We start from the raw sequence: 24117 nt of genomic DNA on the forward strand, positions 1-24117 counted from the left end.
TAATTTTACTGTACAACGATATGACAGCGGCCCAGCACTGCGCCTCTGCACTGCTTGTAATGCTTTGTAAAGACAGGGAGGTCCACTGTTGGATGGGAATGCAAGGACATACACACATACACACACCACTCCCCTTGCATCACTCAGCAATCACAATTTATAATTTATAATATCTATTAAACCCCAGAAAATGATTTATGGTCTTGAATGCAGGATGCTGAAATGACGTAAGAATGGAACAAGAACATTCCTTAACATCATGTTTTGTTTTCACGGATACAAAGACTGGTCATGACCTATTTCTGCTAGTAGTTAGCTGGATAAACTCCATAGCACAAGCAGAGACAGTGGGTCTTTGTGTTTTTTTAGTGTGCTCTTCTCACTGATGGCTGTTTACACAAGGTGTGAGGATGAGGTGAAGAAACAAGACTTAACTTTGATGTACTCTTAGGTAAATGTACGGGGTGGTACAGTCTACTGAAAACACCCTCTGTCTTTCATCCTTCCTCTCTAATATCCATCTATAAATGTCTTCTCTATGCTTCCTCTCCTCTATTAACACACTGATCTCTCCCCTCTATTCTCCTCATTCCTCACCCTCTCTCCTCTCGGCCTCCCTGCGCTGACTCTTCATGCTGATCTCGGCCCTCAGCGTGGTGATCTCCAGCTCGTACTCCTGAGTCTCCTCACTGAGGCGCTGGAGCTCGGCCCGCCTGCGACACAGCTCCTCCTGCAGCGAGGCGATGTCGTTCTCCCTCTCTGCCGCTGCCTCCTCTGCTGCCTGCTGGAGGAGGAGCACCTCCTCCTGAGCCACACGCAGCTCCTCCTGGGCCTCAGCCAGCTCGCTCTCCTTCTCCTCCTCCAGGCTGTCCATCTCCTCCTGCACAGAGCGCAGCTGGGCTGTGGGGAGAGGAGGAGGAGGAGAAGGAGAATGTTAGGTTTTCTTTATGGGGGATGTGTGGGTGAGAATGCAGCAGCAGTATGGGTGTATATGTGTGTGTGTATGATCTCACCTGAGGTTTTGCAACAGTGGGCCTGCATGTGTTTGTGTGTGTGGGGTGGTGTGCTCCTGCGTGTGTGTTCCTGTGTGTGTGTGTGTGTGTGTGTGTGCGTGTGTGTTCCTGTGTGTGTGTGTGTGTGTGTGTGTGTGTGTGTGGGTACGGTTTGAAAGAGGAGCTGATGTAACTGATGGTAACAGACTGTTTTTTCAGGTTCAGATTCTGATTTTACGTTTATTATTTTCAGGAAATGAAACTATTCTCTACCTCTCACAACTACAAGAGCAATAAAATGCAAGCTAATGGCAACAATAACTGAATTACCTTGTTTATAAATATTTCTCAAATATTTTCAAGAATTTTTCAGCTTTTGTTCAAAAATCTGTTATTTAACAAATGTTTTGCTGTATTACAGTACAGTTCACACCACAGTGGGTATAGCTTTTAGTTTTCTTTATTCTTTCCTGTATTCAGAGGAACTATCCTTGTTTTTTGGCTTTTCTTTTTTTTTGAGGAATTTTATTAATACCAATGTGTGTTTTAGTCACCCCCCTCATAATTAAAGCTTGATTGTTGCCCCTCACTTGTTGCTTGGGGTAAATCTGTCAAATGAGTAAATATAATTGAGCACATATGCCATTAAGGCATGAAGAATAATTATATCTCTGCATGATTTGTTTTTCTACTTAGATGGAGTGAAAAAAAAAAAAAAAAAAATCGGCATAAAAAAGGACACTGCCCCCTAATCAGTTAGCCAAATGATTGCAAGCATTTAAAATGTTCTAGTCAATTACATCCCAATATAGTTATATATTTATATATTTCTGCCTGAGACTTTTCAGTAGTAGAGAGCTGGTGAGACAATAGAAATCCATACGAGATGGAAGTCCTGTTGATTGATGCAACAAACTTCTTCACTGGCAGCCTAGAGAGCAAAATTGCCACCAGAACGATTGACAAACATTTCTGATTATTCCTCATGTTTCCACTGTTGATAAATCAGATGTGATAGTTACTGTTGCAGACTGGGTTTGATGAACCCAGACTGCAACAGTTTCATTATGTTGTTACCTTGTAGATTCTGGATCTGACGTGTGAAGGCTTCAGCCTGATGGGCACTGGCCAGACGCTCATCCTCCAACAGACCTGGTGGAGAGGTGAATCGAGGAGAGGAGTGACGGGGAGTGGGGAGTGAGTGGAGAGATAAGAGGAAAATGTCAGTTCAGCGGGCCAATAGAAAGATGACAACTTGATAAGCTGTTCAACCTTGAGGCATGGCTGAATGACACAGACATGACACAGTCAGTCTGCCCATTAAATACAAAGTGAGCAGGACCCTCAGCATTACTGTTATATTTACTGGCACATAGATATGATTTATTAGACAGTGAACCCAACAACTTTTAAAGACAGCAGAACAAAGTAAGTTTCACAAGCTTTTGGTTTGCTATAATTTTGACTTTCTTTCTGTATATATACACTTTACATAGTCCATTTACTTTTACTTACCCCAGGGGTTATAGCCACTAGTGGCATTAATCCAGGCTTAAATTTACATGAAATTTAGAGACATTCTCCTCTAGTGCCATCATCAGGCAAAAGAGGAAAAAAGTTAAATCGGTGCAACACTTTCATGACTACACACCTGTGCAGCTAACGAGAGCCCCCATCCGCCCAGCTGTACTGCGTTCATTGCAAATTAGCAACTCATATTAGCATGCTAACACATTATTTTAAGTCGATGAAGATGGTAAAACCATAGACTGCATATAAAATATATATACAGATGGGTAGGGTACATGGGTATATGGGTAAAACATAACACATACTAAATACGTTTTACAGTCTATGGCTAAATATTAGCATATTAGCTTTAGGTGCAGCCTTGCAGAGCCGCTAGCAACGACTCTCTGTCTATTGTTTAAAATGTTTAAATAACATTAATAACTCACTATCATCAGTTGCCAGGCTGTGTTATGGTTATGTTGCTCCACCTTTCTGTCTCTTTTTGTTTCTCTCTGGTTTTCCCCTTCCTTACGCGTATTGTCTGTCCTCGGTCGTTGCCTCTTTGTGTGTATGTGTGTGTCCTGTTGGTCATCGCTTCCTGGTTCCTGCTCCCGCCAATTCTCCTGCACACCTGCTGCTCATCAGCTAATCAACGCCTCAACCTGCTGCAGCATATTAACCTCCACTCTCCGCCATTTCAGTCTACTCCAATAGCTTTGCCTGTTTTTGTGCATGGTTTTGCTCCTGTGAATTCCTACTTTCCTGTTCTTCAGATCCTGAATAAAGCTGCTTGCGTGTTTGATTTCAACATTACATGGTGATTGTCCAGAACACAGGATGCTTTATACTAACTACTATTACTACTAACTACAGTATCAGTATGACCAGATATTGTGAGAAAATATAGATATAGTAGATACTGTAGTTTGTTGTAATGTGCCATCCCTTTTTCTGCTTGCATCGTATTACAACCAGTTATAGTTATACCTATATGTTGAGTTATACCTAGCTATAGTCAGAGAGATATCCTTGATCTTTACCCACACCTCATCTTGTGTCATTCTCTGACCATGCACACTGTGGACTCCCAGCACCACCTCTAATGCTCTACCCTCCCGCCCCCAACAGCTGCCAGCAACCTGAGCAGCTGACTGTTCCCAGTGGGGGCCAACCAATAGTGATTTCTCGTTGTGGTCTAGGACACCCCAGTCTGGAAGTTTCCCTCAGTGTGCACGCAGTTGTTTGAGGAATGCCTCCATCGCTGCCAGAAAAACAACTGAGCTCAACGCGCCATGTCTTTTAGTCGGACACTCAGTTATATACACTCACTCATACTCACACACACACTGAGCTCACTGCAGCTCCATACCTAAGGCCTTACTCACTGCTTGTGTCCCTGAACATTAAGCTCATCATTTCTAAGGTATGATGTGATGCTCCATTTAGCAGTTATGAGGAACTGACTGTGTCAGTGACCACTTATAAACATTGACATTTCTACATGTTGAGCTAGATACTGATGAACAGGAGATGTCTCTGGTGGAAAGTTAAGTTTTCCGGGTGGAGGACAAAGTTTTTCTTCAGTGACTGTGTGTATAGAACTGTTAAAACGGAAACATAAAAATCACTGAGCTGCAACATGGAAATGTTTCCTTGATTGAACCATAATAATAGTTAAGATTGAGATGTTGAGATCTCCCAAACAGGAATGGATAACCTTGACACTTTACAACATAAATGAAGCTGAATCATAAAGAGAGTTGAGTCCAGATGGCAGGTGGCCCATAAATCTTTTATTGCATTGTGATTCTTCATACTTATTTTGCTCATTTATATTTTCTTGGGACTAAAGGGAAATTCCTTTTTTTCCTCTGGGTCTTTTTCTCATATTTTTGTCGACTTTGTTTATTGGTCTAGATCACATTTTTACTCACCACCTACACTGGTGAGATGTGGGAAACTTTAGAAACGTGGGTGCGAGAGCGATGTTGATCAGTTGTAGCAAACAACACGTTTCACAAAAGCAATTTGCGAGCACCGCTTGCAGATTGCAAATTGTGGCAGCATCACCTTTCACAAATAACTGTCTCCTGAAAATAGCACATACCAGTACATTTCCAGGCTTGGGTGGAATTATGCCATAACTAACACAAAGGAAATTATCTTATGTTGCAAATTTCGGTTTGAAGGTTGCAAATTTGGTTGAAATGGGCCCCTGCAGAGCATGGCATACTCTCCGTGGTCAACTCGCTTCCCTGGCTGTCACACTGGTTTTTTGTGATTTAGCAGCAGGTACAAATCGATAGTTAGTGTCTACACAACTTGGAATTGCAAAAGTAAGATGATAAGTTACACACAAATTGCAGACTGCAGTCGTGGCTAATTGCTGTGCAACTGCTGCAACAGCTAACAGAGTGTTTCAGGAGTTTACTTAAAGTGGGACTAAAAGTTAACATTTAAGACCGTTTTTCTTGAACTGACACTTTTTAGTTGTAGCTGCTAAGGCTCACTGCCCCAGTTGTTATTATTCTTGCCAAAGTCTATATTTCACAAATAATATTTCACAAATCTCTAGAGTTAGGGTTAGGTCATGACTAATGGTCATAATGGACAAAAATATGAGAAATATAAGACCCTATGTTGATAAATTACAGAATTTCCATTTAAATGCCATAAAATTAGCCCAGAGTAACAATATTTCAGGTATGTGGTGGGGCTCATGGAAGATGCATTGAGTGTGTTAGGATTAGATCTTGATTTATGGTCAGATGGCTGCTGCTAAACAACGGATAAAAGATTGTTTAAAGAAAGTTTAATGATTCAAAGCACTGAAAAATGGATGAACAGTATAAGAATACAGTCTCAGTGGTCTCACCTTGCAGCTCGTGGAAGCTCTCCTGGTGTTTGTTGGAGGTCTCCCTGGCGTCCTCCAGCTCCAGCAGCAGCTGCAGCACCTGGGCCCTCAGCTCCTCCAGCTCCTGCTCCTCCGTCAGCGGCTCCTGCTCCTTCTTCCTCTTCTCTTCCCCTTCGCCTTCTTCCTCCTTGAGCTTCTTCTCTTCCCCTTCCTCCTCCTGAGCTCTCTCCTGGTCCATCTCCTCTTTCTCGTTGTTCTCCTCCAGGACACCTCTCTCCTTGGCTGTTATCTCGTTGTCCATGGTGGGGCTACTTTCTGCTTTCAGATCGCACGGGTCATCTGATGGGAAGACGACAGCGTATATTAGAAAAGGATGCCTGACAGATGGAAAGGGAGATTTACAGGTGACAAACCCCTCTGTCATCCCCTAAATTCAGTCATGCTTCAAACGCAGCAGAGATTGTGTTTTCTTTTGAATCAACAGCACCATCTTGTGATTAAAGTGGCATTGAGTCCATTGCACACCAGCCTCTATTCATCTCATGTGCTCTAATTTAACACTCTAATTTAAACATACAAAATAATAGACAACCCCTCCAGCACATTAGAGCTGAGATTTTGATAGAAATAAAAGAAAATCTGTCATTTGTGGAAAAATAGATCAGAATATACGCAGAGAACTGTCAAAGCTTATTAAAGGTTACATGTCATTTAGATGTCAAGTGAGAGCATTAATATGCAACACACACTGATGACAGCTGATTCAAATTTTTAGCACGCATGCATCACTGTTTTACATTCTTCAGTCTGCACTGTGGATTTAAATGTTCGACCAGTAGGTGGAGTGAGTTAGCTAACACACTGCAGAGAGAGAAAGTTGGGGGGGGCTTGTATGCTGAAGCAATCACTATGACTCACCACTCAGCAATGCACCTCAAAGTCCATAATAACACAAGCTACCGCTCATAGTAAGAGAGATGTGACAAACAGACATGGTTCTCATATTACACTATGTCACATCACATCACTGTCTATTGTTTTTGTTTCCTTTTTTCTTTTTTTTTTAACAGGTTTTCCTCATCCTTGTAGACCGCCTGGCCCAGATCGGGAGCTGTTGTTAACTTGGGCCTGTAAAGCCTAATGGGACATTGAATATGATGTAGGGCAATGCAAATAAACTTGATTTGACATTATAGCAGCTGTTGCCTGCTAGAGCTGGCCAGAGAGACAAATGCAGAGCAGTTCAGAAAACACAACGGTAAGGCATCATTTACAGCACAACAACGTGACGGTAAATCCCCCATTTGAAGTCTTTTCCTATTAGTCAGATGAGATTTGTTGTGAGGCACAGCCAAATGGGGATTATATTCACAGCGTTGGTTTGTTCTCAGTAAAAGTAGTTTCAAATGAAAACGATCACCTTTGCCCCATTTTCAGTCTCATCCGTGGAAAATTTTGCTGACATTACACACACTGGCCTGCTGTCACTTCTCTAGTATTTCTCAATAACATGATAAGAAGTATCACACATTCATGTTTGAGTGGGTCTCCAAGTGCCTCAAAATTGCTGTTTTTACTCAGAAAGCAGTGTGAGGGATGAAGGAGGGGAATGGTCTTTGCTGAGAGACAGGAATAGAGAGAGGTAACAAGAAAAAAAAGGTGCAGCAGGGGACAGAAAAAAGCATTAACTAAAGATCTGCCTAATTAAGACTGATGCTCACTGGAGTAATCTTGGCTCAGGGGATGCTTCCAGTCCTTGTGGTAATTATTTCTCTGCCTTGTTGTTCCCCTCGCTAGATGTAACTATTTCCATCACAACCGAGCACATGCAACATATTTCCATCGTATCTGTATGACATTATCCTCATTTTGTCCCATCTCATAATAATGTTAATTTAAACAATGCAGCCCCTGAGAAGCCCGTGAGAGGTTTCATGAGCACTGGGCTATTTTGTCATTAAACTTTGATGCTGGTGTAATGAGTTAGTCATAAAGAGGAGAGCTGAGGGCCGTGTGGCAGGGAGAGAGCCAGAGCTGCTTGTATAGCCAGAGGCAGCTAAAGGCCATCAAGAGACAAAAGACTTCCCACTGAATATCACTCACATCCAAATCCTTCAGGGATATCTTGCTCAGGGTGTAATAACTCGGAAAGCTCTAGCTTGAGTGAATTTTGCTTAATTCTTGTTCTTTGGCTTTGCAGAGGCAGTATCCTGTGTGTCCTCCAATGGACACAAACTAGAGCTGATTAAAAACAAACTGATGTCGTGTTCAGGTTACAGTGAAAACATGGAAAGAATGAGCACTGTTTTTACACACTTTACTTTGGTTTAATACTGGATGGATGTAGCGGAAAGAAAACCCTTCTCAACTTTCCTCAACTTCCTTTGATACCATCTTTGCAAACATAATTAGTCACTATCACATTATTTTACTTCTAAACATATTATTGTGTACTAATCAACTCTACGCAAACTCCTCACAGAACCTCGCCTATCTTTCTTGTGTTTCCCAACAGCTTGTTAATCATTTCATTTCTTAAAGAAGCTTTATCACCTAACCTTGCGAGTGAATGTCAAACACATTGTGCAAAAGAATGGGCTGCCTCAACACCTGTGATCACTCCATTGCATACTTGGCACAGCGCTGGTCTTTAGTCACGCTGGGATTACATTAGGCATGGACACTGCATGCATACAAGAGCAGGGACGGGCAGGAGAGTCATCTTAGGAGCAGTGTTATACAGCTCCAGGGAGAGGATGGCTTTATCTAGCCACAGCACATTCCTTTCGTAATCACGTTGCAGCAAAACACATTGAGTATGTCAGAGCAAACATTGTGCCACTTTAGAAAAGAGACAACAAGCAGGCCGAGTGCTCTTTGTCGGCATCTCAGAATAGCTGTCTGAGATTAAATTTAAACATTAATGTGACAACACAAGTCCTTTGTTTTGCTTCCCATTTAGTGTTCAGTGATGGAATGAGGAGTGTAATGAAATTTGCACTTTGCAAAATTGAGGAGTGAGGATTTTAGCAAACAGATGCATTCTGGGAGAGGGATAGATGTGGAACATAGAGATTTTTTTAACCTGGCAACACAAAGAAGCCTTTTTACATAAAACAATCAGTGGGATTCAGCAGTTTAAGAAACAGTTCATATTAGATAGGACACAAAAACCACTGTGACAGAGTACATAGCAATATACTGAGCAGATATGTCTGCATAAGGACTTGTCATTTTACCTTAATTTCTAATCACTGCTTTATGTAATAACATTCAGTGTGATTCAAAATATAATACACAGCAACATTTTTAAAAGAACTGCTCTGTGTAGCAAATGTTATTCTCTCTCTGCTGCTGCTAGTTAAACATCTAATTTTACTGTGTTGAGAGGAACATCTGGAGTCAAATCAGCTGTGAAAAGAAATGAGGGCTCACTGGAACAGGAGCTGGAGGCTGTCTACAGGTGTAGTGTGATGGGAGCCTTGTGCTGAACCAAGCCTAAAAATTGGATTGAGCAGACAGGTGGCAGTGTTAGAGGTTTCATGCACAGCATTTTTAGCGTGATTCTGCGTACACAGTGTAATAGTATATATTGTATCCGAAGACCTCTGAATGCTTATGCACTCGCACCTGTGTACATGCACCTGGTGAGTGTGTATAAATACACATCATCACATAAGTCTGCCGTGTTTGAACTGCATGCCTTCCGTATATGTATGCCATGGATCTCTGCAGCTGTGTAGGAGGCCATGCATAATGCACACCAACCCCTCCTACCCCAGCTTTGAAGCCAGCCCAGCACTGATGTTGTAGCTTTTCCCCTGCAGTGGCACACTTCCTCAACCAACACATAACACGGAGCAGGGAGGGAGGGGCGAGTCGTAAAAAGATGGAGGGACTGCGTGAGAGCATAAGAGGAAAGGAGTGGAGGACAAAAAAGAGGAGTTAGCGGTCGAGCTGCTCCCTTACTTGTGAAACTAGCAGGAGTCAAGTGAAGACGCACACTGGTTCATCTCCATGGTGACCTCTTTACACCAACAACCCAGGACTTCAACGTATGGAAAGTCACCCTGGTGATAAAGCTGTGTTTTTGACCACAGTTTTGCTTACCATGGAAACTTCCCATCTGCCATTAGCTTTTCCCCACAGAGAAGCCCCAGGTGATCTTATCAGTTGCCCCCTTCATGAAGCCCACATGGTTAGGTCATCATCATATGAGATTTGGCTGACTTCAAACTTGCGTGAGACTCAACAGCTCATGATGAGGAGCGAGCTACAGGGATGAAGTTCTTATGAGGTCAATGTGAGTTTATCTCCCTCTGTACTCTGAGCCCGAAAACTCCAGGGAGGTGAGGAGCAACGGCAGGCAGGAGAAAACAAGAAAAGAAACAGGAACCACATGCACCCAAGAGTTGGGCTGACTTAATGAGCTGTTCTGTTATTTAAATGGAAAATCCATGTTTGCACTTTCAAAGGGAAATAAGAGAAAGTGGGTCAACAGAATAGAAAAGCATTATAGAATGTGCTATAATTTGGCCTCATTAGATGAGCATGCATAAAAACTGTGTCAGTGTATACATACTGTAGGTGACTGATTCAGGGAATCTGTGTGGCGCAGTGTGTATGATGTATGTGCTTGCTGTTTAGCTATTCCATTAAGGGATAATGAATAACAACAGAGAACAAAGCATGAAAACAAGTGATGCGATAATAATCCATTTGATCAAAAATCAGTGCCTCCCACCTGAAAACAACCTCTCTGGAAGGTTTTCCATCACTTAAATCACAGAGGAAAGAGGGGATACCACAGCACACCATGTAGCTGCCAAATCCAAAAAGGATAAAGACCCACAGGGAGAGAGCGGGAACACTAATTATAGGCTGACAATGCTGAGAATTTCTGCGAGGGAAGAGGAAAAGTTAAGAAAATCCATAGAATAGGCCGCAGGAAGGAGCCACATTTGTTCATAAACTTCTCTATTCACCTGAAAGTTTTATGAATTTTCCCATTATGCAACCAGGAGAGAATAAAAGAACATGTGGCACATTCAGTTTTGTCAGGGACCTGCAGAGTGCTTTGAAAGCGTTTTTTAAAAAATGAAGCACTTAGGTCTGGTGGAGGGAAAATGGGGATAGGGTGGCTCAGGGAACATGTTGCACTTGTAGGGCTTCAGGGCTGAGAGAGAGAAGGAGCCGAGACACCTGAGGGTGGAAAAACATGTAAGATTTGTTTTCATTTAGCCCAGTGACTGGCCACGTTAAACACTGATCTGAGAATCTGGCATTGTTGTTGTTCTCAGAGGTCTCTGCAGCTCCCAGATCTACAAAGTTTGTCTAAGGCAGCAATTTTTGTTGTTTATTGGTTCCAGAGAGCTGAGAGAGAAATCCTGTATGTGCACCCTTGGGGAGTATCACAGCTGATGTGAATTTCACAGTGCGAGGGCACAACACTGGAGAGGAGTGGAGGGAAAGGAGGAGAGGACAGGAGAGGAATGCTGTGTGGGCCGAGGCGCTGGCAGGTGCAAAGGTTTTGGTGTCTGTGCGCGCACATGCACGTGCGTGTGCATGTGTGTGTGTGTGTTGGAGGATGTGTGGGCGCTGAAGAGCAGAGGATTGTGACTAAAAGAGGGGGAAGATATACTGAGTGGAAAAGCAGAGAGAAGGATGGAGACTCATGCAAGTGGGAGGAACAATATGGTGGCTGATAGTTGTAAGATACACATGCAGCCTGCAAATGTCAAATCAGTCTCTGATGGTGTTGTATTGATCAGTGGGAGTGTGTGTTTGTGTGAGAGCATCTGTATTCCCTGTCGGTAGATGTGGCAAATGATTTCAGAAGCATTACGTTCAGTGCAGTGTGGAGTTTATCCCCAGCAGGACAGAAACAGCACTGAAAATAAAAGCCTACTGCTCAGAATAAAGTCACCCTTTTTTCTAGAAAGCCAGACTGATGTCTCGTTAAAATTGACACCAGCCAGGATAGAGTAATGCCCTTTAATCCATTTAGATCCCCGAGTGTATGAAATTCAAAAAGATACGAGTTAATACTAGCTGTCACTCAATCCACTTTTCATTTGCTGTGTGCCTATCCTTATTATGGTCAATTGGTCAGGATTCATGCTACATTAAGCCAGACACTTGCCATCACTAGACACTGAATTTCCGGACTTTAAAAGCATGCCTCAGGCTGTGATGAAAGGAAAGAGGTCCCCAGAGTTAAGATAACAGGAACAAGCTTGTTAGGGAGGAAGAATTTCTCCTGAGACAGCATCCATGTTATGTTGGTCAATACACAGGCTTCAGCACAGTACTTGTTGTAAAGGAAATTACTGGCTGAACACTTAGAACAAAGTGGTCTAATAAGTCTACAGCTGATTTTATAGAGCAAAGAAGACTTTAAGAAATAATCCACCAAATTAATGTTATTGAAAGTTCAATTTGAGGACAGTACTACACAGGAAAAGGAAGTCAAATCCTGGCAACCTTGCCGCTGGTCAAAGGGTTGTTGACCTGTGTTTCTCCCTGAGCCCCTCCACACCAATAAACATCCTCCTAGCAGTGTCCCACACAAGACTTGCTCTGTCTGCATACCCATTCACAACATTGCAGAAAAACACACACTTCTTCCTTGTTGGGACACACAGACACAAAAAAACATTCCACACATTCTTCTCTGAGCTCTCACTCACAGTTACACAGTGCTGATTCTGTATGAGGCAAAGAAAATGAAAATGCATTGTGCCAAATGTCATAGTGGTATGAAGTTACCAAGCAAGCTTAACTGCAGCTGTTCAACACAACCACTATATGCAAACCAAGTCTTCATTTGTGAGCTGAAAATAATCTGAGCATAAAGTATAAAAAGATTCAGAGCTGAGCTGAAATAACATCCAACACTGCATGAGTCCACGTTGCATCAATTCTCTAATCAGCCTCAGAATAACATATGCAACACATCTAACACAGCCTGGACTAATGGCTACATTATTTCCTGCCTCTGGCTGCCAGCCATCCATTACCTGGCAGCGTGTAGTCTCCATCAAACGTCCACAGATGCCATAGCTGACAGTAATGCCCACTCGTCAGTCAGTCTGTCAGCTCGACTACAGCTCCTAATAAAGATGGGCTTCCACAATAATCTCCCCTCCTCCTACCACCTGACCACCTCTCTTCATCTCCTCCGCCTCCTCAGTTCACCACCCCCATCCCTCACTTTAGGAGTAAACACTTTTTCTCAAGAGAGATAAACATAAACCCGTTCCTCTACCTTTTTGGCCGATCATATCTGATCTGTAGTGCAGGACTAAAAATAGCCACGCGCCATACAACTGCACAGCATGGCAGACAAACACACACTGACAAAACAGCTGCACAGACCTGTAGAGTCCAAAGCCTCCTCGATGAGTGGAGGTAAACGCAGTCCATCCATAGCCCCCTGTAGCTGCAGCAAAGAGGGAGAGACGGAGAAAGAGAGTGTGGGCGAGAGAGGGTCAGAGGCTCCACACGCCCACCTCAGCTGCAGGGAGAGAGAGAGAGATAGACAAACACACGGAAAGTACTGAGCACAGCGTCAAGTACTCCTCGCACACGCACAGGCTTCAATGCACACACACACACACACACACACACACAAACAAACAAGCTGTACCTCGAGAGAATTTGGGAGGGTCCGTGGAGCTGAAGGCTTAGCTCTGGAGCGTGGGAGAGATGCCGAGAGGGAAGAGGGGAGGAGCAGAGTGGAGGGAAAGATGCTGTTTTCCAGGCGGAAAGCTCTGTTTCCCTGTTAAGACCTCCCTCTCTCTCTCTCTCTCTCTCTCTCTCTCCCTCTCTCTCTCTCACACACACACTCTAACTCCCAGCTCAGTTTACACTGTTTACTATTTTTGCACTCATCTCTCAACTTTTTCCCCCTTTTCAGTGCCTCTCCTTTAAAAATCTAAATTCATATGGAAATACCTAATTTAGTTAGATGTATGTGGCTTCCTTTGATACTATGCTCAGCCTCATCAAGCATCATTTGAGAGCTCAATTCATTTGTAGGGATGGGTTGGCAAAATAGCATATCTCCAGTGAATTTCAGTGCACTCAGCTGCCAAGATAGTGAAATCTAAATATATTCAATCATGCGAATTCCAACTGTTTTGCCTAGTTCCTGATAAACAGAGTTGAGGATGTGATTATATGTCATGGTGAGTGCAAAAAAAGATGAAATATGACAACAAACAGATTCTCCAAAAGGAGCTCAGAAGCTTACAGGACCAAAACATATGCAGATAAATTACATCATTGCAGCATTCATGTGTGCTTTCCGGAACTCACACACACACTCGCACTTCCTCACACACTTGTGCACATTCAACCAAGGCCCTCAAGCCAAATGATTTTTACCTATAATGAGATCCAGACAGGCTGTAGCAGCAGAGGCTGACAGCTAACGCTGCAGATTACTGATCATTTCCCCCTCCATTGTTCATTTCCTCCCCCTCCCCTCTATGACTCTCTTTCTGTATTTACTGCTAATGAACAGTGGCTCTTATGCTATAAATTGCATCTGAAGCAGCCCCCACCCCCACCCCCTGCCTCTATTTTCATCACTACCTTTCACTCACATCTCTCTTTTTCTCTCTCTGTCTGTCTCTCACCTCTTTCTTTCTCTCTCTCTCTCTCCGTTGCTATCACATCTGGCAACTTCTGTGCAGTACGTCAGAAGCCAGAAATGTGAGGTGTGCCGTCAGAAACGGAGAGAGAGGAAAAGGAGGGTCAAGCTTGAACCGTTGGCTGGCCCAGTAGGAGGATATTCCTATCACAGCACTGTCAGAGAACAGGAAGTGCTTTGCAGACGTACACACACACACATGCACAAACAATATGGAACCTAGCGGCATATGAAAGAGGAAACGTAAAAAAAAAAAGCAGAAGTAACGGAAATAGAAAACAGCAGAAAGTCTGTGTGTGAGGCTCAGCGTGTGCTTGTTTGTACCTGCGATAAACAGCAAGTGATTTCTCTGGGACAGACAACAAGTAACAAGGGATAAAAAGAAGCAGATTGAGAAGATTGATGCCCACCTATAAGCACTTCCTACACCTCTGTGTGGCTCTGTGCAGCTTTCCTCCAGCAGCTGTAATCCCCAGACAAGGAGGGTGAGCGTGGAGGCATCTTTCAACTTGAAGTCATCCCACAGTCTCCTCACCACATACAATAACAGCCCCCACACACACAGGCACAGAACACACACACAGGAAGGGAGAGCTGTGGAGAGAGTTGGCTGACAAGGTGTTGATAATGAGCTGACAATGTCTGGCTTCAGTCCTCCTCTGTCACTCCAGTGTGACAAGCGCCTGGTTGCAGAGAACTGACACAGAGGGAATGCAGATACCCTTAAAAACCATAGTCAAATATTAAAATAACTTGAAGTGTTTGTTTAAAACTGCTCCCTGAACCAGATGGGTGGGATGTAACTGCCTCGGGACAGCTCTCATAGACCCGGCCACAGAGCTATTTGCCAAAACACACTAAGTTGATTGTTACATGCCGTTCTGCTGGAAGATACACTCAAATTTTATTTGCTGCAATCCTCACCCATAATACAGGATAGCTACACCCGAAAAATAAACAATAAAAAGGAAAATCAAACTACAGAAAGAGTCTACAAGTGCCATTTGACCAAGCTCTGGTCGCCCTGCTGTAGGAGTGTGCTAGAGATGAGCTGTTTGTTCTGTAACAGAGAGCAGTCCCACAGAGTGTGAGGTCATATGAAGGGAATCTCTCTCCACTCTACTCATACTGTGCTCTTTGTTTTGATCAGATTCAACAAGTCATACACATGGTGCCCACAGCTACAGTATAGACCTCAGGAATTCCAGCCTTTAATTAACATGTAAAGCCAATGGAGATACTCAGACACAAACATACAATGGGCCAACAGTTTCATCTACAACTTTACAACATTACAACATTCTCCATCCATGCACTCTTGGAATGAGGGTTTGACTTGGAGTGTTTGAAATGGATTTATACAAAAATGTGGATCGTGAATGTGATTATGTGTGGAATTCATGCATTCTGAATTCTGTTCACTTTTTGTATATATTTTTTAAAACATAATCTGACATCTGTGGTCCTGGGGCAGCTGCCCATTTTTCCAGGTTGGTTATCCATATCAAAGTGCTTTGTTGCTTTCTGTGGGTGTGTATTTGTATGGAGCAGGTGGAAATAAGCTGTTAACATAATATGTCATCATATTGGACATGTTAGCAAACAGCGGCTTACTGTTATTTACAAATCAAACCGATCCAGAGTCTGGAGCAACATTATCATCCATGTAGAGTCATGTTTGTGCCCACCTGGCAAATCCAAGTTTAATATTCACTCTCCTTTTAGTTTTGTTTTGGTCTCCACCAACTCCTGAATGAAACATCTGTCTCTTTAGCAGCTAAATGTTCTGCTGTGTACATACTTTTGTCTGTTTGGTGGAGGGCAGGTAACATAAAGTAGGTTTATCAGATCTTTTCTCCTGCTACCTGCTGTGCCTGGAAACAAGGTTAATGAGAGCAGTAAGACAAAACAATAAATGCTCCAAAAACATTATTTCATTGCAAAGTCCCTCATGGAAACACCCTGATTCAAATTAAGTTTTAAGATTATGCAGGTGATATTGTACAACAATTATACCTAATTCCCTATACATTATTTTTGTTCCAGGGCCTCATCCTGGGTTAATCCAGCCCTGAGTAAAGAACACCAGAACAGAAAAACAGACACATAGTGTATATGAAAATAACTTAATAACAACAGATGAGATCAATTATCATAAAAGACTGCAAAAATATATACAGTATATACATACAGTCATATGAGTCACATAGGGCATGCAGATTTTAAATACACTGTAATATCAAAAATCAAATAAAGAAATTCAGCATTCAGGCAAAACCACCATATCCTGTTACATCTTTGAAATCAGTTCTAATGATTAAAATATGTAACTGCTTGTCCATTGGCACTGGTCAAATACCCCAAGCCCCACTACAACTGTTCAGCTGACATAATTTGCTTGTGGATATACCAGGGGAATTGACAGGCTGTATAATTACTCTCTGGTGACAGTGTATCATTGTCACTGTCAGCCGGCCATGTAATAGAACCTCAGAGCTATAAAAGACAGTGATTCACCCCACAATCCACTTTACACCACTGGGCTGGCAGCCTTTAACTCCAAGCATCACTGTGGCGCTCCATGGTTGCTTAGCAACTAAAGGAAATTGGAGGTGTCTTTGAATTAGGGCATTTTAAGAGGTGATTTATATGAAGACCTTGATGATAAATGTGTCCATAAATCTGGAATTTTCTACAGGCTATTTCTATGTACTCGTCATTGGGAGTTCTAATTCTGGTCACAGACACTGCAGCGTCACAGAGCTGCAGATCTTGCGCCTGCTGAGTTATGAGACTGTGGCTCTTTGCTAGATGCGGGGTACATTTTTATGTTATAGTGCAAAAGCAGAGGAAGGGAACATGGCCTGTTTCCATGACACCATAAACAGGAAATGGGAAGGGCCCAGAGCTGCCAGAGGAGTTTAAATCAGTGTGGAAGTTGCCAGAGAGGTCAGAACTTTCCCATAATTTGAGTCCACGCACTCAGAGTGACTGACACACACATTCGTAAACACTCACACAAATAAAATTCACAAAATTAAACCCAGCAATGCGTAAAGCTAATTCTATCTACACACTTCCCACTCTCTCTTTTGTCTTCCTGGGAGTGAAAAAAATGTGTCCCTCTCACTCCCCCTCAGTAGAGGAGAGCAGGAGCAAAGCTGTGGCGGTTCTTTTGGTGGCCTCCTCCATGCAGGTCCCATCCCCTACGGTCACCATGCCAACCTGTGTGAGGAGGAGGTTTAGCTGCAGGCCCAAAGAGACTTGATGAGGTCCTGGGATAATTATCAGCTCATTATGGAGCCCAGTGAATAGGCCAACGAGCTCCAGGAGCCACACAGGAGAGCGCAATGGAAAACACACAGGATCAGAGCTCACATCAAAGGAAAGCGCTCACTTTTTAGATCACATAATACAGAGGAGGGGAGAGAGAGATTGGGAAAAAAAATATTGCTCTCCATTCACACCTACAAATATAGCTCATAATCCCCGTTTTTAAGCCTCTGTGTGTGTGCGTACGTGGGTGGCTGTGTGCATGTGTGTGTTAGTCAGTTATCTCTGCGTCACACCAATCTGAGTATTTTTTCTCCCCCAGAGGCCTTAGTTGCTCCATAAATGTATAAAGCCAGTCCGCCTACACACGCACACACACACACACACACACACACACACATATGTGCACAGAAGTCACACAACGATTCCTCTCTTAAACTTAAGCTCTCATAAAGTACAGGAACACTGTGTGAGTGCCAGAGATCCCCAGTTAAGCTATCTGTCTGTCATCCCCATTCCTGTTCCCGTATCTCACCGTGCACTGTCCTGTACCTCTGTTTGTGTCATGCAGGCAGACACTAGTCACACAGTCTAAACCACGCACATCGCTGTGCCAGGTGACCCATATTGCAGCGCAGCTGAGTTTAATTGTGCATGAGCTTCATTTTGTGTGTACATGTGTGTCCCTGTATCTGTGCCTACTGCTCCCTGACAGTGATATGCAGCAATAATGTTGTACTGTACAGTATAAGTGACATATTGTGTTATTGGGATTTAAATTGATATTCCACATGTATTGTAGCTCTTTGATGCGTCATCATTTATTATTGTGGCTGTTTGATATTATTGGAACCGTGCTAATTCATTAAAGAGAAAAATGAATCCATCTCTCTCCCATCACCATCCTGGGGACAAAAATCTACCTGGATGGGAGCCACATTAGTCATGCTTACAGACATGTATCAGCCCACAGAGAGTATTCCTGGTCACAGCGTGGAATACGGCATGACCTAAATTTGATGTTTATGAAAATATACAGAAATATGCTGCAGTGGTGCCATGCACTCGAGAAATGCGTAGCAATATATAGAAAAGCTGTTTCAATATTCATTTGTTCCAACAGCAGAGGGCGCTGCTCTTCTACACTGTGGTTTTACTGCCAGAATACAGGCTTGTCTCTCTGTCTTCTGTGATGGTAAGATCTTAATGTTTGTGTGAAGTGGTGGTATTGATTTTGACAGAATGGAAATGAATCACTGAGATATAAAACATGCATAAAATATGGTTAATACCATGCAGCCTTCCGATATTTCTCTCTCTCTCTCTCTCTCTCTCTCTCTGTGTGTCAACAGTGCAACACCTACACCCCCTAGTGGTGGTGAAGAAGAGAGAATTTAGTGATAAAAAGGCAAATATTTGTGCTTATAATAATAGAGTGAAATTTATTAGAAACTGTATGCTAATTAAGTTTTTTAAGAGTTTATTCTTCTGGTGCAAATATCCCAAAGGAAAATAAAGAAAATAATGACAAAGAAATCTGCAGTTTTATTAATGAAGAGAATATCTTTTGTGAATGTTAATAAGTTACTTTCAGGAAGTGTGAGTGAATTAGTAAACAATCTCAATTTCCTTTTTAAAAAAAAAAAAATGTTTGCATCAGTGGCACATGATGAAGTAAGGTTTTCAGACAGTTTTCTATACTGCTGTGACCTGTCAGTACTGGAATATGTCAGAAAATTCCAATGGCATGGCAAATACCAGAGATAAATACCAAACACTGAACACAAATAATAAACATCAGTCACATGTTGATTAAAAAGGTTTGTTTAATTTAACAGAAATTGTCAGACAAAGGCACATAATGCATGAAAATACAACTAATTGATCACACAGTGCACCGGAGATGAAAAAAGAATGTAAACCAGATCTGTAGTTCTGCAGGAAAAACTTCCTCAAATATGTCAAAAACAGGAACATAAAAAATATGATACAGTCAGTAGAACAGAGACGATAACAAACATTAACACAAACATGTTATAATGGCAGACAAACATTAAAAAGTAGTCTGTAGCTTCATAGGCAATGTTCATGAGACAAACATGAATGAAATAACACATTGGTCAGTCCATAAAATAGGCTCATAGTTCATCACTCAGAGCCTGTAATGTGCTCCTCTGTCATCATTGGAGCACTGAAGGCTGTTTGTTGCTTCTTAAAAAAGGGAATTGCATTTTTCTGCATAAAAAGGCCTGGTAATCACAGTATAACCCATCGCCTCTCAATCACATTATTAGTAAAAGACAAACATCAAACTGGGCAAAACCATAAGACATGTAAATACACAAGAGCCGAGGGACTGACTCTTGTTTTTTGTTGTTTGGGTGTGTGCGCATGTGTGGCTGAACTGGTGAGCTGGCGTGTGTTGATATTACCGTGCTACCAGCACAGTAATGCAGTTGGATTGATTTTTGGCCCTTGAGAGAAGAGACAGCTGGTCTTATCACAGCCCAGCAGTGGCTTCAGTGGTTATGGATCTCTCATGCCACCCTCACTGCACCCCCCCTGCTTGCACCAACACACTGTCACTGTAAAACATTGACGTGAGACACTCACTCCTAATAGAATAATGTTAGAAACAGTGCTCTTAAAAATCAAATATATTGCACTTTAAACATCAGGAACAGTACACAGAGCAACATTAAGAGATGACTGACCACAAAGGGCAGACAAGGCAAAAAGGAATAAAGAAACTAAACACATAAAAAAAATGGATGTCATTTTCCTCTGTGCTTTAGTCTGTAGGTTTCTTATCAGAAACAATACTTCAAGAAGACATATGCTTATTAATCTTTTAGCCAAAAGATAGAAAATCTGTACCACTCTCAAGTTAACATGGAGCTAAGACCAGAAGCCGTTTAGCTTAGCTTAGCACAAAGACTAGAAACAGAGGGGAACAGCTAGCCTGGCTCTCTCTAAAGGTAACAAAGTCCAGCTACCACCTATACCTCATTAACTGTTATACTGTTTTACTGTTTTATGCTAGCTAAGATAAAACAGCTACTGACTGTAGCTCAGTATTTACCACACAGACATGAAAGTGGTGTCGTTCTTCTTATCTAACCTTCAGCAAGAGAGCAAATAAGCACATTCCCCAAAATGTCCGACTATTCCTTAGCATTTCGTAGCTGTGGCCAAGATACCAAGCTTGAAGTATGTGCATGCCTTCAATAGTTTGAGAGATATTAACCTTAAGATGAAGCAAAAAATCATTTGCCTCAATTTGACCTTTTCTATGTGTTATTTCCCAATCCCATGTTGCTGCATTATAGTGAAAATGCACTTCTCTTCACCCTTCTTAATCCTTGAATTGACCTTTTGTGTCTTGTGATGATTTCTTAGCAATCACTGGGAAAGTAACAACATTTGCTGTTATATAAATATTATTTTAAAGGTTAAATGAAATTATTAGCTACACACATTCAAGTTCTAGACAAGAAAATCACCAAAATTTCATTTCAGTCTGACTTTTAAAAAACTGTGACCTCTGTAAATGCATGTCTTTTGACGATTGTACAACCAATCCTCTTAGACAGTCCTATCCTGACAACTGACAGCGTCCATGTTATTGTTGTTCTCAGTATGTTCTCCTCATTATCAGCCAAGCACCAGTAACCTGTCTATGGAATACTGTAAGCGGTCCCAGTTCTTCCAGAAAACGGGTCAAAAAACAAATCCCCAGGAAGGTCACTACCATGTGGTATCGGCTCCTCATGAGTGGAGCAGCAAACTTGGCAGCGGTGGAGACACACACCAGGATGACGGTGATGATGGCCAGCATTATGTTGATGCTCTTCCCAGCAGGACTCGGGCGTCACGGCTCTCGAGCTGGACCGTCTGCTGCTGCTGCTGCTGCTGGAGCTCCAGCTTGGACACTCGGGTCTGACACGACTCGAGGGCTTCCTAGAAGAGAGAGAGACTTTGTGGGCCTGAATGATTCCCATGTGGCTAAAGGGCTTTTGCTGACCTTTTAATCCTCAATTACCCAAATATTAATTATGCATGATGAACAGAAAGGCATGAAGATAGAGAAGTAAATTTGTGGTCATAAATGTCAGATGACAAAGCAGACATCCGTGTGTTGAGTGTTATCTGATATATAAGGGAACCATTACACACAGGCATTCACCTCTGTATAGTAATGTCCTCATCACTTCTCTAAGTCTAATGAAAATATATGTGTGCTGAGATTTTATTTAGAGATCTAATGATCCACCAGCTTGCCACATTTTTGTGATCCAACCTAAATGGCTGTTGTAAACACATGGACTGAGTAGATTCACTGTAATATACCTGTATGTCCCTGGCCCTTTCGTGTGCCTGGTAGGCCACCCTCTCCTCAATGCTAGCTAGCTCTTGCTTCAAATTAGCCATCTCATGTTGGTGAAGCTCTGTCAGGTCATTAAGTTGGTCTTCCAAACGCTCATACCTGAAAATCAATACAGGAAATGCACATGGTTTAGCTAAGAATTAGCATTTATAGGCAGATTTTCATGTGTGATCTTAACATGTTTTTATGAATAGTAATTTTGTCATATTATATGACATAATATTTAGACATTAGGCCTTGTGCTGTATTATGTAAGGACAATGAAATACAGAGTAATATAAGTATACCTGTATCTCTTCCTGCAGTGTTTGGCTGATGATGCCATACTCTCTCTTGAACTGAGCCTTTAGCTCCTCCATATCCTCCTCCAACTGGTTCTGGGCGTCTTTGATCTCACCTCCTCCAGGCTCAGGGCCAGTCTGCTCTGACTGTCTCCCCTGCTGGCTGCCCCTGGCTGAGGCCCTGACCCTGCGCCTGCCCCACTGACACTCCTCCTCCACCCGCTGGGTTCCCGTTACTGTCTGCCGAAATGGAAGCACTACCTGAGGAGCATTCGTCATCACTGGGATATTTGGGCTTTCCAACCATAGAGGTGCTGCTACTCAGCCCCTTTCCCGCACTGTCAGTGGGCAATGGAGAGGAGGCGTCCAGAGTGGTCTTGAGGTGGGCGATGTTATCAGCACTGCCAAACTTGTTCCTGATGAGGTTGGCAAACTCTCTGGGCTTGCTGAAGAAGAAAGGAGGGGAGAGGGACACACCTGGTCCGATGGTCTTGATCTTGTCCATGGTCGGGTGTCTGCCACTGCCAGTCATATCCCTCAGCAGCTCTCTGGGTGATTCCCTGGGTATGGTGCTGTGTTTGACAGTGGACGAGTGAGGGAATGGGCTGTGATGGATTTCACTGTCCTTCATCTTTTTATGGTACTGCTCCAGTTTCTTTTGCATCTGAGCAATGTTTTGAGCTGATTTCTGGTTCTTCTTCTCAAATACCTGTTTGATGCGTCCCACTTGCTGCTTGTCTGCACTGTTCACCAGCTTCAAGTACTCAGCTACGTTCTCGTCTCGGGCTGTCTGCTCAATCTTTAGCTGCTCTGTGACTTTAAGTATCTTCTGCTGGAGGTTGTCCAAGCAAGAGCGACTACGCTGGACCTCAAAACCAAGAGCAGGACCGGGACTTGCATCACTGAGATCCAGATCCAGATTGTTCTCTGAAGATCCTCGCCGCATCGATGCAGGGATGCTCAGAAAACTGGTCTCAGTACTCCGATCCTACAAGGAGGAGAAACAGAGATGTTAAAAATTGACCATTTACAGGTCTACAGCAAAAGAGGTCATCCAGAATATGGCCTATAATTCTATATCCATGCAGTAACAAAATTTCAATTTCAAATCAGGCTTTATTGTATGTGTCTTTAGTAAAGAAAGATCTTCTTCACCACCATCTGCATAGACACAGTTATATTTACATTATCTATCTGAGGGTAAATGAAGATGAGCTTACTTAACTCTCCATTACAATCTACAAATACACTGTATAACTACATGTGGCCAACTGCAGGGAGTGTATGTTGAACTAATTGAAAAGCTCTGGTATAACATGGGTGTTTGCATCAAACAGCTTAACAGACAGTTTCAAATGAATGGTTGGAATAATTGGGTTAAATTTCTTTCAGTTTCAACTTGCTCTGATGGTGCTGCTACGCCCTGCAGACTCAGTTGAAGATATGACTATAATGATGTCACTGTTCCCTCGTGTGACTACAAAGCAGCTGGTGAGTAACATGTTAGGAACGAACGCCCAAACAATGAACATTAAGCATTTTAATTTTCCTTTAATGGTCTTATTCACTTGTGTTCAGATTCCTGAATATAGCGTATTTCCACATAGTTCTTGCTTCAGCACTATTCGCAGACTCTGATATTGCTGCTGTGAGACCATCTGGGTGTGTATGTAATGCTCTTATTTGGCACATCTGTTACGTTGTAGCAGCCAGAATTTAATCCTGTTTGTTTATAGTATAGCACACAGATGACACAGATGACAAAATTCAGATAACAGTTATTAATGTGTGTGAAAGAAGTGGAGCATGCACATTAAATGTAGGTCAGTGATAATGTCACTTGAGGCCATAAGGCTCAGGAAATCCCTTTTCCAGACAATGTCCCCTAGTTTCACAGTAAATTACCATTTTCCTGATAGGGGCTAAATGTGACGTTTAGTTTGTACCTGATGTGTCAGTAGTTCGCTGTTAACTCAGTAAGAATTGTGGGTTTTCAGCCATAGATTTGAGGAAGTGAAACAGAATAAATGTGGCTCATGTAAGCACGTTTAACTATAGCAGGAAACCTTAAGACGTTCCATGAAGAGGAAACCGAGGGAAGAAACAAATCGACAATTTAATTAGATTTCGAGCAGAAGTGTCACTTCAAGTGTAATAGCACT

At 42.5% G+C, this 24117-nt stretch overlaps 2 protein-coding genes across 6 annotated transcripts; both read right to left on the reverse strand.

Annotated features, from left to right (window-relative positions):
• Positions 1 to 565: 565 nt before the first annotated feature.
• On the reverse strand, positions 566 to 13792 carry LOC108892312 (coiled-coil domain-containing protein 136). 5 transcript variants are annotated; one of them, XM_051067945.1, is made up of 5 exons: positions 13007 to 13133; positions 12736 to 12799; positions 5380 to 5697; positions 2070 to 2144; positions 566 to 900 (listed from the first exon to the last, which is right to left on the reverse strand). In XM_051067945.1, the coding sequence occupies exons 2-5, from the start codon at positions 12785 to 12787 to the stop codon at positions 587 to 589; spliced, it is 759 nt and encodes a 252-aa protein (XP_050923902.1). In that variant the 5' UTR covers positions 12788 to 12799; positions 13007 to 13133; the 3' UTR covers positions 566 to 586. The 5 variants fall into 5 exon arrangements, with proteins under 5 accessions (XP_050923902.1, XP_050923900.1, XP_050923899.1 ...); XM_051067943.1 differs by lacking the exon at positions 13007 to 13133 and adding an exon at positions 13747 to 13792 and having other exon boundaries at positions 569 to 900; XM_051067942.1 differs by having other exon boundaries at positions 570 to 900; positions 12736 to 12874; positions 13007 to 13178.
• A 6671-nt stretch (positions 13793 to 20463) lies between these two features.
• On the reverse strand, positions 20464 to 23130 carry LOC108892311 (transmembrane and coiled-coil domain protein 3-like). Its single transcript, XM_051067941.1, is given in 5 exon segments — positions 20464 to 21136; positions 21139 to 21247; positions 21638 to 21782; positions 21969 to 22066; positions 22098 to 23130. Coding segments are annotated over 5 exon segments (1371 nt in total). The 5' UTR covers positions 22902 to 23130; the 3' UTR covers positions 20464 to 20921.
• Between the last annotated feature and the right edge of the window lie 987 nt (positions 23131 to 24117).

This window comes from Lates calcarifer, unplaced genomic scaffold (assembly GCF_001640805.2).
Source record: "Lates calcarifer isolate ASB-BC8 unplaced genomic scaffold, TLL_Latcal_v3 _unitig_216_quiver_2240, whole genome shotgun sequence".
NCBI classification, from domain to species: Eukaryota; Metazoa; Chordata; class Actinopteri; family Centropomidae; genus Lates; species Lates calcarifer.